Raw genomic sequence first — 12,318 nt, 5'->3', positions numbered from 1 at the left:
AGGAGCAGTGTCACATAAAATTGGCAGTAAAGGCAGACATGTGGGATTCCCTCGATCGCATTCCTGCTGTAAAAGCAACAGGAAGCAAACAACTTGGTCGAGAAGGACCGACGATGAAATCAAAGTGATGCGCTGTGAAACAATTTGGATGAATTCAACTTTGATGAGTTGTTTGCTTTGAGGATTTGCGTTCGAGTGGCTAAACTGCAAATTGTGTTGCCAGTTTCTTTTCTTCCTTTGCCAAAATAGTTGCCTTTGATTAGCAAATTTAAAGGCTGAGAAAAACACACAAACACATACTCACACACAAACAAAAAAAAAGTTATATTTATGAGGATTTACACGCTGCAAGTCGCTCACAGATAAGAGTAGCTCAGCTTTCAGGCATGTGGAGATATTTTAAGACCGGGACGTACCCACACAGGTTCTCCCATCCGGAGCCAGCTGTAGCCCCGGCGACGGACACTGACATCGGACCTCTCCTTTCAGCACCTCGCAGCCATACTGGCAGTTGGCCATACCACAAGTGCGAGCGTCTGATGGGTAAAAGAGGCACACATTAACACACACTGGTGCCACTGGGGAGTACAAAGGGAGAAGAGTTTATGCCATTCTCACCTACACTTTTTTTTCCTCACACCAACACACACACGCGCGCGCGCTTCTTTTTCCTCCAGCCAATTTATAACAGCCAGGCCACTCGCCTGCCTTTTCTGATATTAGCCAGCTTGACCCTGGGGTGCTGCCAGCGGCACAGCACTCACTCTGCCATTATTAGACTTCTCTGCTGTGCAGTTGCCATGTGCTCACACCTTAGCTCCAGCAATCTTCCCCCTGCCCACTTTTATCCTTTGTTACACCCAAAGATTGATAATCCATCTCCCCCCCTCGATATCAAAGCAACAGCGTGAGGCGTGAGTGTTGTTGAGACGTGCCGGGCAGATCAAGAACTTCCAAAAATAATAACGTAATGAAACAGATTTTCTTCGGCCTGTCTTGATAACAGTGGTCTCTAAAAAGGAAATTAAAAGTGAGGCTTTTGCTGCCACTGCTACTTCAGCTGCTGCCGGCACCCTGGAGTAGAGTCTGATGACTGAGGCAGGCCGGGCTGATTAAATGCTACAGTGATCTATTGATCAAAGGGGAGAAAGGAGGAGCAGCAAGGTGTTTAACGGCATCATGCTATCATTAGACAACAACATCTAGGATAATTTCAGATTGCCTCAAGTGTTACGCGATTTAGACTTTAAAAGGTGGGGAGTGAATTTTCCCCTCGTACAAAAGAACTAATTAAAAAGAGGTATCGGGAGTCATACAGTCCTCAAGTGGAAACGTGCAGGGAAAATAGTTATCAGGTGGGAAACAGAATTTACAGGGAGACATGTTCAGGCATCAGCTCACATTCTGTGGACTACCTCGGGGCAAACAATAAAAAAAACCCTAAAAGAAAATGTGCACATTCACTCAAGGGTCTGTAGATTGTGTTTCTTTCATATTTTTCATTTCAGCCCTCAAAGGGTTCTTCACAGGGGTTCTTTAGTCTGCAGAGCTACTATAATGAAGCAGATCAACACGGTGTTTTAATCAAAACAGTCTATCAAAGGATTGTGAGGCTGCTGTCAGGGGTACGAGTGGGAAATACATTTCTTAATGATATCAACACCGTGTCCTGTAGAAACAGATGGATACATTCAGTGAAAAGAGGAATCCTCCATGAGGAGAACACAGACAGGGAAAGGAAACTTCCACCTCTCAGGCTGTAACACAAAGAGTGTTAACAATCAAAGTGTGTGTGTGCAAGAGAAACAGGCTTACTTCCACAGGTCCCGTCAGGCATCAGCATGTAGCCATTCAGGCAGTAACACTTGTAGCTCCCATACGTGTTCATGCACCTGTGTTTGCAGGGCCTTGGCTTTAGCCCGCACTCATTCAGGTCTGCAGACAGAGAGAAAGACAACTTAAATCACCCGGGGTACAGAGAGACAGAGGTCCTATAAAGAGGTGAAATTAGTCACGGGGCAAAGGTGGAAGAGGTGAGTCATGTCAGACATCGCTTGTCCATTTACGTGCAGGTATGCAGGCTCCCTCTGAGGTGACTGCGTGTTAATGTGGTCGTTGTTTAAATGGGGTGGGGGTATCTTCAAGGAAGTGAAGCGTTTCTGTGTTCTGACAGGCCCAGAAATCGCCCTTTTGATGGTTAAGCCAGTAACAGCATTAAACCTTTGCATCACCTGCATGCGATGAAGGATATGATTAAACCCTATGACTTTCCACCACTTTGTGAGGTTTGCCAGTTCTCCATCTGGTTTTCTTTGATGGATACGTTTAATTCTGGTGTTTTTATGTGGACGTGAAAGTAGAGAAATCTCACCCACAGTAGCCCATGAAAATCTTATTAGAAAACGATGCTGTCTGGGCTCGGAGTAAGGAGCACCCCTGGGAGAAAAGAATATGCTCTCAGCTCAACACCTGTCAAATGCTTATGCAAATTCAAGTCATTATGCTTTTCTCGGAGCAGACATTTTGACGAGTCAAACAGAGCTGTAACTAATGACATTAATGATGTCTTCCTTTCTTCCATGTATTTTAAATCCCAGGGCTCTGGTGCATGCTGCCTCACTGGGATGACTTACTGACACTCCAAAATGTAACAGAGCATTGCCAAAACCATTAAAACACTGGTTACACTTGTGTACCTCCTGTTATGATAAGACAAAGTGTGCAAAGTACGTGCAAAGTTTACAGTGGCTCAGGTAAGTGAATATATTTAGGTCTTTATATTCATTAAAATGGATGGAAAACAAAGAGACAGCCACGACATTACCTTTAAAAGGCATATTTTGACATATCATCGCATAAAAAATTAAAGGTGACAATTTGTTTTCATTAGTCTGTTTCAGGTCATTGCACACACTGCAACTTCAGAACAACTTAGTTGGATATGATTAATATAGTAACACCTACAGTCAGCTGGAAAAGAAAGTTTTCCCCAAACTCTCTGCAGTCCAGTGAAAACTAAGTACACCTCATGGTTCAGTAGCTTGTAGGATCACCTTTAGCTGCAATAACTTAAAGTAATTGTTTTCTTTATGGCTTTATCAGACCCTCTTGTCACAGTGGAGGAATGACCCACTCTTGGTGCTTCACTTCATTGAGGTTTGACAGGCTCATTCGTCTGGGCTTTGACTGGGTCATTGCAACACCTTGGTGCTTTTCTTCTTCGGTCATTCTGTTGCAGATTTGCTGTTATGCTTGGGAAAACTGTCCTGTTGCATAACCCAATTTGAGAAAAGCTTTAGCTGTCAGAAAGATGGCCTCATATTTGAGACAAAAGTACTTTGTTATACAGATGAGTTCATGGTGGACTGCAAGGTGCTCAGGTCCTTTGGCTGTAAAAACGAGTCCAAATCATGACCATTGTGGTCGACAGTTGGTATGAGGTTTTTCTGCCAATATGTTTGGTGTGCATTACAGTCAAACATCTCCACTCCACAAGGACGTTGTTCAAGATGCCTTGAAAAAGCCATACTTGTTCAGCCTTTTAGATCGTACTATTATGTACTGTTAGCATTTAACAGGTCTCAGTAGAGTCTGAGTCGTGGCTCTTGGAGTGTTTTATGACCTTTGTGCGGTCTGAAGTGTGTGTGTCAAAGCAAATGTGACATCTTCCAAAGCATACTGCTAACACATACCTGAATGCTCCAGATCAACAAATTGCCAAAACTTCTGCTTTTATCAAAGTGATCCTGCTTTCCAGTCATCAGATAATTAGTACATTTGCGGCAAAGACCAGGCTGCTTCTTGTTCTCTTAACTCCTGTGGAAGCAGTAAGGGGGGCACTTACTTCTTTAACAGGACTACATAGGGCTGCATGAAAACTTTTTTTTTCCACAACTGTATATATTTAACATCAAATCAAGTGTTGTGTCTCAAATTGTACATTTCTGCACTAACACTTGTCTTTTTGAATGCATAAGAAGAGTGACTTTTAAAAGTTTGGGCACATGCATTCCACCAGACATTCTCCAATGGTGTGCTCATTACAGTCAGAAGCTGACTGAACAGTACTATATGTTTGCCACCTTTTGTGGTGGAATACACAGCAGAAAGGATGGATTTTCAGCCAGTAGTAGGAGGATGGTGATGCCAATAACTGGCTAGCTAGCTAGCATTTTATGCTTCTTGGGGCAGCACTATTCAGTGGTTACCACCCTCATTATTTTAAAAACTTGGTGCTACGTTTTGGTCAGAAATTTTGCAAAGTGCATTGCCAACACAACAATGATGGTCAAATAATCATCATTTTGAGGCACTACATTGGTAAAATTTATAGACTATGCAAGTAAATCCACAGTCTATTAGTAAAAGTTTTCAAATGAAACACAAGCAAAGGCTTTTAACAGCTGTCTTAAATAAGGAAGGTCTGTTTTTATTTAGTCCACTGAACAAAGAATAACTATTATCTGATACAAAGTGACAATCATAACAATTATGTAATGCACTCAAGCTTTCACTCCATTAAAGAGGATAAAAATGATGGCAGATGAAATTACTGAACCGTGAAACACAAACAGAAATGTCATAATTACATCATGTTTTCATCATTTTTTATTTTTTTTAGCGGTTTGATGTTTAGCTCCTCAGTTTACAGCTAGTGGGAGCAGACTGTAGATTAACTGCCACCAACAGTTTATCAGTGAACTCAAACATAATATTTGCAGTAACTTATTGGATGAAAAGGCCAAATTATTTCTGTCTTAACCTGGCTGTTAATGTTATTAGCAACACAAGTGCTTTTTATGCTGCGTTAAATGTTCACTGCAAGAAAAACCTCTTGTAGCTTTCTTGGTGGTTTCAGACTTTGATGCTGTAATTGTTATTTGCTGTGTGCGCTCAATAATTTATGCAAGAAATTCTTTCTACGCTCCCACTTTTAGAAAGAGGGATTACACTAGCCTGCAGTCATGCAGCTCAGATGTGCAAAGCGTTTGCTTTAAATCATGTTTTTCACCTAAAGTAAGTTTTAGGAAAGAGTTGTCTCATAAAGGAAACTGTGTCACTCTTTCAGAGCATCACTGAACAGCTTGTCTGGTTAGAGTAACCAGATAGTCCCAGCTCTTGCTTACATCCTTTTAATAACTTGGAGAACTTCAGTGCTTACAAGGAAGACTACATTCTGTTTGAAGTCTAAGTTTTATTGACCAAACAGGCTTTGGTTGTATACAGGTAAACAGTTCGTGTGAAGTGAAAAAGGGATTGCATTTAGTGAAATGTAATATTAAAACCACTGGTTATTGCCTGAAGACAGACTATCTTTAGATAAGCTTTTCAAACAGGTTGCTTCTGCTTTGGTTAGCATAAATTCGCATGTGCATATCGCTGAAATACTTATGGATTTTGATGGAAACAGGGTTTATGTTTGGGGCAAATGTTTCTTCATATATTACCTGCACCTCGTTTAAATGTGACAAGTTTGGAGTGTCAGAACCATAAAAGGAAAAATCCAACTTGAAACGGTACCAAAAATCCATCACACCTGAACGATGACACACACTCCAAGCAATATAAATAACTATGAATACCACTCTCTGTGTCTGTGACACAGTAGAAGCATCATAAAATAGATTTCATCTCACCGTGTGGCACATGAGCGTTCATCTTGGCTTACTGCACTTTAAATGGCGCCGTGTTTAGCTCTATGGACATATGTAGGGCACATTCTTTGAGAGCCACATACCTCCTGCATTTAAAAGATGCCACAGTTTAATTTGGATGAATGATTGAGCAGATGCCCAGTTTGTATATGTACAGACTCCTGTCTTCTATTAATGAAAGCTTCTGGTCTACTAAAGCCAAACTGGCTAAGTGATCAGTAAATGTGTCAGAAATTTGGACAGCATGCTTAACCTTAGGAAGTGCTGCCAGACTTCAAGTCATGTTCCATGACCATAAATTCTTTTAGATATATAGGGGTCAGTTTGTGAAAGCAGCTGTCATGCTGGGGTGATATATAAATCATTTAAAACATTACTTTCACTGTTTGAATGAGTAGAGATAACAAGGAGCAGACTACTTACAGTTATAAAAACATTCTTCTACATGTAAGACAAGCTAAATGGTTATTAGACTTAAGCAGGGCTGCACGATTAATCCAGTTTTAATCTCGATCACGAGTCTGGTTTCCCACAATTAAATCAGCATCACTGATTGATAATGAAAATCTGTGCTCTGGCAATAAAATCCTGTTCCCTGCAATGTACAGGATCACATTAAAAGCAGGTCATTAGCTGTTGTTTGGAAATACATTTTAGTGATTTAGTCCTGTATTATTGGGTCTGTGCTCCAACTCAACACAACTAACTTATTCAAAACACATCTACATCTGCTCTACAATGAATGTAAAGACAAACAGTGCGGTCGTACCTAATGGAAATCATCCAGCACAGACTCAGAAGTCCATAAAAAAAGCAGGCCTGTGCAGCGCATCTGGTCGTCCATCAAGCTCAAAAAGACAAACTGAAGTCACCAACAAATGCAGTCAAATTCCATTTAGCCAAAAATATGTGTCCACTACCCATTAAGGCTTAAGGAAACTGGTCAACTGTATGAAAGTGGCAAAACCTGCACTATAGGCAAAGAGAGAAATAGAGTTTTACTATATGCATTTTATTCACATCTGTCATGTAGGTAACCATAATGGAATAAAAAAAAAGTGCTCCACGGCTCCAAAGGCTTAACTGACAAGTGCTTTTCAGTGGGGCAGATGCAAGCTCAGGACCAACAAAAAGGACTTCATGGGGGACTTGGTTTTATTGCAAAATAATACAACAAGTTTATTCTAGGAGCAGTATGAGACGAACAAGTGCATAATTGCTCTAAGAGTCGACCCTGATGAAGAATAGATGTGTTGGTTTATATTCTTTCCTTCTAGGAAATGCACTCGGGTCAGATGAATAAGGCGTTTGGATACAAACACCTCATTTGTATGCAGAGATGTTTTAATTAACATGAATGCAGCACAAGGCAAAGGTGAAAGCATCGTCCTGTGGACTACATTTTGTGTTAGCTTAGTTAAAAAAGAAAAAAAAATTATATGAATATTTATTCTCTAAGATATGCACCGAATTTAGGTAACTAAAGAAGGACTGGTTTTATTTTAAACATTAGCAGGAATGCAGCAGAGCATGGATGTAAGCTTACATGATCATTTCGGGGGTCAAATCAGTGAATAATCACAACAACAAACGTTGACATTTAAAATAATAGTGATAATAATTTTGCTCATAGTCGTGCTGCCCTAAAATGAATTTTTATTTTGAAATTTCAGGATTTCTGATATGAATGAAATGTCTTTGCAAATATAAACTGATTGTCTTCTTGAGATAACAAGATTTTCATTTGCGTGCATAACAAAGTGACACAGGTGCAGTGTGATGACTCTTATTATTACACAGCGCACACAGCAGGTCTTGCTGCCCACTGCAAACCGAATTTGTTCTGCTATTTTTGTTCACCACATGAGCATAAAGCTCACTGCTTTTTTCCCCTCACTTTTCAAACACCTGTACAAACTGACAGTCTTTCCGCTGCGACATAAATTATTCTTAGTTTTTCTATGGAGGGAACCACGTCAAAATGATTTGTTCTGTCCTTTGTCAGACAGGAGGCTTAGCTCCGCTTACTTCACCCACAAGATATTGTCCAAAACACTCACACCTGCACACACACGTGCATGCACGCACATCACTGTTGTCCAATTTTTACAATTAACACTGTCAATCCTGTTTCTTTTTTTCATAGCACACAGCTTTTGCACACTCATTACTGCGATAACAGAAAACCATAGCAACACTGTCCATTGTCAGCGTGAAAGAGGAAAAAGGTCTCCACTTGTCCGTTGCACTGAAAAACAGCTTAAAAATGTAAATGAGGGATTATTGAAATTCTCACATTCTCAGACAGTAGAGCATCAGCACAAGCAACGCGCAAGATACAGCCAGGCTCTCATCTACAGGCAAGACCAAGAGGACAGACAGAGAGAGAGAGAGAAACAGAGAGATAACGCACAGATATGACCACCAATTCATACTTCGACATGGCCCCAGGACTGCAGAAACCTGTGAGATAGCAGAGGTGGAGAGCCCCTCTGGGGTGTTCACTGTATGGTAAATGAACTGCTAAGACACATTTGAAGTGATGCAAAATGGAGTGATTTATTGGGTCAGCTCCACTGAGGTGTGCTACATTCCCGACACACCTCTATCACTGACAGGGATTAGCAGGGGCCTTTTTCTTGGGCATATGCTCATCTTTAAAGGAGATAACACTGGTTGGAATTCAAGGCCTTGTTCTAGCAGCGATGGAGAAGCCACGAGTGCTGTGTCCATGTCGATGATGGTTTGAAAAGCAAGGAAGAGCTATTTGTTCCAGGCAGTCATGGTGCAAATGAGAAAGAAGAAGAAGAAGCAGGGAAGAGAAACTCATGATGGCTCTTCTGCACAGAGAAACTGTATTCAGGGTAGAAGGGATAAAGAAAGGGAGGGGAGAGTGGTAAAAACTGCAACATGCTTGGCACTCGTGCTGTTTTTCTTCTGCTGAAAAGCTGCTCTTGGGTGGTGCCTCCTCTGCCAGGGACAGAACGAAAGCAGGAAGAAAATAACTGGGAGTGACATTTAGTCCTCCTTAGGTCACATTGTGCAGCACCATGCATGTTGCCAAGGGGGAAGAAGAGAAGCTGCCGAGGGGAGGTCGATCGAATCTCACCCTCCATCACAACTCTCGCCGGCTGATGGTCCACGGGAAGAAAGATAGGAAGGTGACTGGCCCACACTGGTGGGGTTAAATAGTCCAGCGCCTCTTCTTTAGACAAAAGAAAATGGGTTAGAGAGGAGGAGGGGAGTGGGAGGAAAGGGAGTGGAGGGTTTGATTGACATGAAGTAGTAAAGTGAGTGAGGAGAACAGAGGGAGAGGGAGAGAGAGAGAGAATTTTTTAAAAAGGAACCAACCAATGGATTAGGACACCTCTGACCACGCTACATTCCTGGAAAGTAAAGAGGAACATTATGCAGCAAAGAGGATTACACTTGTGGGAATTGGACATGAGCTGAGTATCAGGAAAAAAAAAGGGCACATGGGAGAAACAGCAAAAAGTGGTTTTGCATCTCCTGTCCTCCTGCCCGCTCGTCTCTTCTGCATTCCCTTTTTGTCACAAGGGTGAAATAGGATCTGAGAGAATTACAGTATCGCACAGATTCAGAGGATCCCTTCTCAATTTCTGCCCGGAGTTTCAAAAGTAGGCAGGAGTTACATTTAAAGAGACAAATCACTGTTTGACTGCAAATGCTTCAGCCTCAGGAATTTCAGCCCCTCCCCTTCCTGCCTAACCATCTATCATTCAAGCAACCTTTCCTCCGGCACTGGGCTAACAACAGCTATTGTTAAGTGACAAGAAGATGATACAACTAGCTCCGACTGTTTCTGCATGCTCCATATCATCCGAGCATTTTTCGACCGAGGAATACAAAAATCTAAACTGAGAGGTTACGCAAGCAGCCGCACTGCCAACTCTGCTTAAGACGGAAGCATTTGTAGCTGAACTTTTCTGTAAATAGACACGATGAACGGGCACTGGAAGAAGAAACAAACCTTCACTATGAAAACAATCTGTTTTCAGTTTGTCTTCATTTATAGACAAATGGCATGCAGCTGTTTTTATTGGAACTAGAGATGTAGAGATATATTATTACTGATAGTAATCATTACATAAGTTTATGGAGAATACATCTCTAATAAGGCTGTAACTATGTGCTGGACAGGAACACAGTGGGTGGGTCCAGTCATAAAATGGGGAAAAACAAGAAGAATAAACCCACGAACAATTTAGCTACTGAGCTGCCACCTCAGGGTGTAGGTGCCTGTACTGCACCCACTGGCCACATTTTTAGGTACAACTTCCTAGTACTGAGTTGGATGACCTGTTGCTTTCTGACATTCAAAAAGGTGCTGCAAACATCAGGTTAACATGATAGCATCACACAGTTGCTGCATATTTGTCGGCTGCGCATTCACGATGTGAATCTCCTGTTCACATAACAAAAGCACTGTACTGAATTGAGAGTTGGTGACAGTGGAGGTCATTCGAGTACAGGCAACTCATTGTCATGTTCAAGAAACCAATTTGAAATGCTTTGAGTTTTGTGACAAATCATTATGGTGTACCCATCTAGTGATGCTGGGAAATAGGTATCAGCAGATGGGTACACTGCGGTCATAAAGGGATGGACGCAGTCAGGAACAATACTCAGGTAGGCTAAGGATCACGGTGTAACAAGAAAATATCCCTCAGGCCATTACGCCCACAGCCTGAACCATTGATACAGCGCGGGACCCATGCTTTCATGTTCTTTACGGCACATGCTGACCCAATTATCTAAATGTCTCAGCAGAAATCAAGACTTTTGAGACCAAGCAATGTTTTTCAGTCTTCTCATGTCCAAATTTGGTGAGCCTGCATGAACTGTACCCTCCGTTCCAAACCTTTAGCTGAGTGGCTTCTGCTGCTGTAGCTCATTTGCTACAGGGTTCAGTGTGTTTATGTTCAAAGATGCTCTTCTCTTCTGTCTTGCTTTCCCATTCTGATCCTCGCTTTGAACTCCAGCAGTTATCGCAGGGGCGTAACTTCCAGGGGGGTTATGCCCCCCCCCCCCCCAATAATCAGACCCAACCAATATAACCCCCCAATAAAATTATGAATTATCTTAAATAAAGAGGCTGTTGATTTTCTTTGCTCGTTTCAAGTATTACCAGCAAAATAGTTGCATGTTTACTAATCTGGGAATTTACCCAGATTTATTTATTTATTTAGACAGAGATCTTGACACCCCCCCCCCGATGTTCAGCACAAAGTTACGCCAATGAGTTATCGTGGCCATGTCTGCATACCTACCTAAATGAACCATGTGATTAGCTGATGAGATATTTGCATTAGCTGGCAGTTGAACAGGTGTACCTAAAGTTGATGGTGAGTGGAAAAAGTTCAACTTAGTGGGAGAATCAGTGGATTTACCTGAAAAGTACCAGAAAAAAAGTATTTCTGCAAATGTTATTAAGTAAATGAAAATATCCATAAAGACTCTGGAGGTCGATCTGATCAGTGAGCGATCCTTTAGCAGCCACTGTGATTTCAAGGCTCATTCTCTGCTGTCTCTGTGTGATAATTTTCTTCCATTCTCCATGCGCTGTTAATTGTAATAGGACAGTTCTGCAAGCCACCATCTGGCTGCTTTATTGTGTGATGTGATATCATGTCTTCAATCATATGTGTTCAACCTGTGTTGCATCATTCTTAATGGAACAATATCTTTATCATTACAATGAATATCAGAAGGAAATCTTAGCAGGGGGATGATTTCTAATCACATATACTTCAAACTCACAGGAGTTAACTCAGGTCAAACATTACTTCTTGCCTCTTTGGTGACCTTAAAGAGAACACAGATAAAAGGAATCTGGAGTAATAGCCAGACAACTGAGTGTAAATACACAGTATGATGACATGCATGCAATACTTTAAATACTTGCAGCTGTTTGGCTGCTAATAGCAGACAGCCAGAAAGACAAACAGTGACAGAGAGGGATCGGTTTCTAAACCAACAGCCCTGAAGTATCTGTCTACACCTACACTGAATTAAATTCGCATGGAGATTAGTCAAAGTGTTCATGCTCTTTTCTGTGGCTTTGCCAAGATAAAGCAGTGAGAGATCCAGATAATAGCTAATATTCTGAAAACAGATCTAGAAGTAAACTGTATACATGCTGCAGCAGCAGTATTAGGCTATCACACTTAAAGTGGTATTAATTACGTATCTGGCTGACAGACGAGGAGCATCTGGAAGCATCTCCGCAGCTGTATTCCTTCTGATGTCTGAGACATGGATCCTCCAGCAAAATCTTTTAATAGTGTCTTAACAGCAGGTCAACTACACCTAATTAAATCCACCTGCATGGAATAATCATCTTATTAAAATGATTGGATCAGCAGGGGGAGTTTGCTGCCAAACTGTTAAACAGATTATCCTTATAATGAGTTTATTTGTGCAGCGACAGCATGCTCATCTATCACTACGCTGAATGACAGCAACGATTCTCATCAGCACCGAGCATGAGGCGCGTTCTCAAAACGATTCTGTTTGGATTCTCAGAGAGTCAAGTTAATGGTGAAAAATAATCACATTCATTTAAATTATATCCCGTTCAGATCGTGGGATATTTTCTGTATAGGAGCTGCGACGAGAGTTAAGGCCAAAGAATTTGGTAGTA

General features: G+C 41.4%; 1 protein-coding gene across 4 annotated transcripts in view; it reads right to left on the bottom strand.

Annotated features, from left to right (window-relative positions):
* The window catches only part of npnta (nephronectin a), a 57,274-nt gene that overhangs the window by 19,997 nt on the left and 24,959 nt on the right, over window positions 1–12,318 (bottom strand). For 2 of the 4 annotated variants that reach the window (XM_026171216.1, XM_026171212.1), the window contains 3 exons: window positions 8,764–8,859; window positions 1,816–1,935; window positions 417–536 (listed from right to left, as the gene is read on the bottom strand). In XM_026171216.1, the coding sequence (XP_026027001.1) occupies window positions 417–536; window positions 1,816–1,935; window positions 8,764–8,859 (336 nt within the window). The remainder of the gene's footprint in view (window positions 1–416; window positions 537–1,815; window positions 1,936–8,763; window positions 8,860–12,318) is intronic. The other 2 variants (XM_026171214.1, XM_026171215.1) reach the window with 1 other exon arrangement.

Source organism: Astatotilapia calliptera, chromosome 6 (genome assembly GCF_900246225.1).
Source record: "Astatotilapia calliptera chromosome 6, fAstCal1.2, whole genome shotgun sequence".
NCBI classification, from domain to species: Eukaryota; Metazoa; Chordata; class Actinopteri; order Cichliformes; family Cichlidae; genus Astatotilapia; species Astatotilapia calliptera.
Note: the sequence above shows the minus strand (reverse complement) of the source record. Positions and strands in the feature narration are given on the sequence as shown.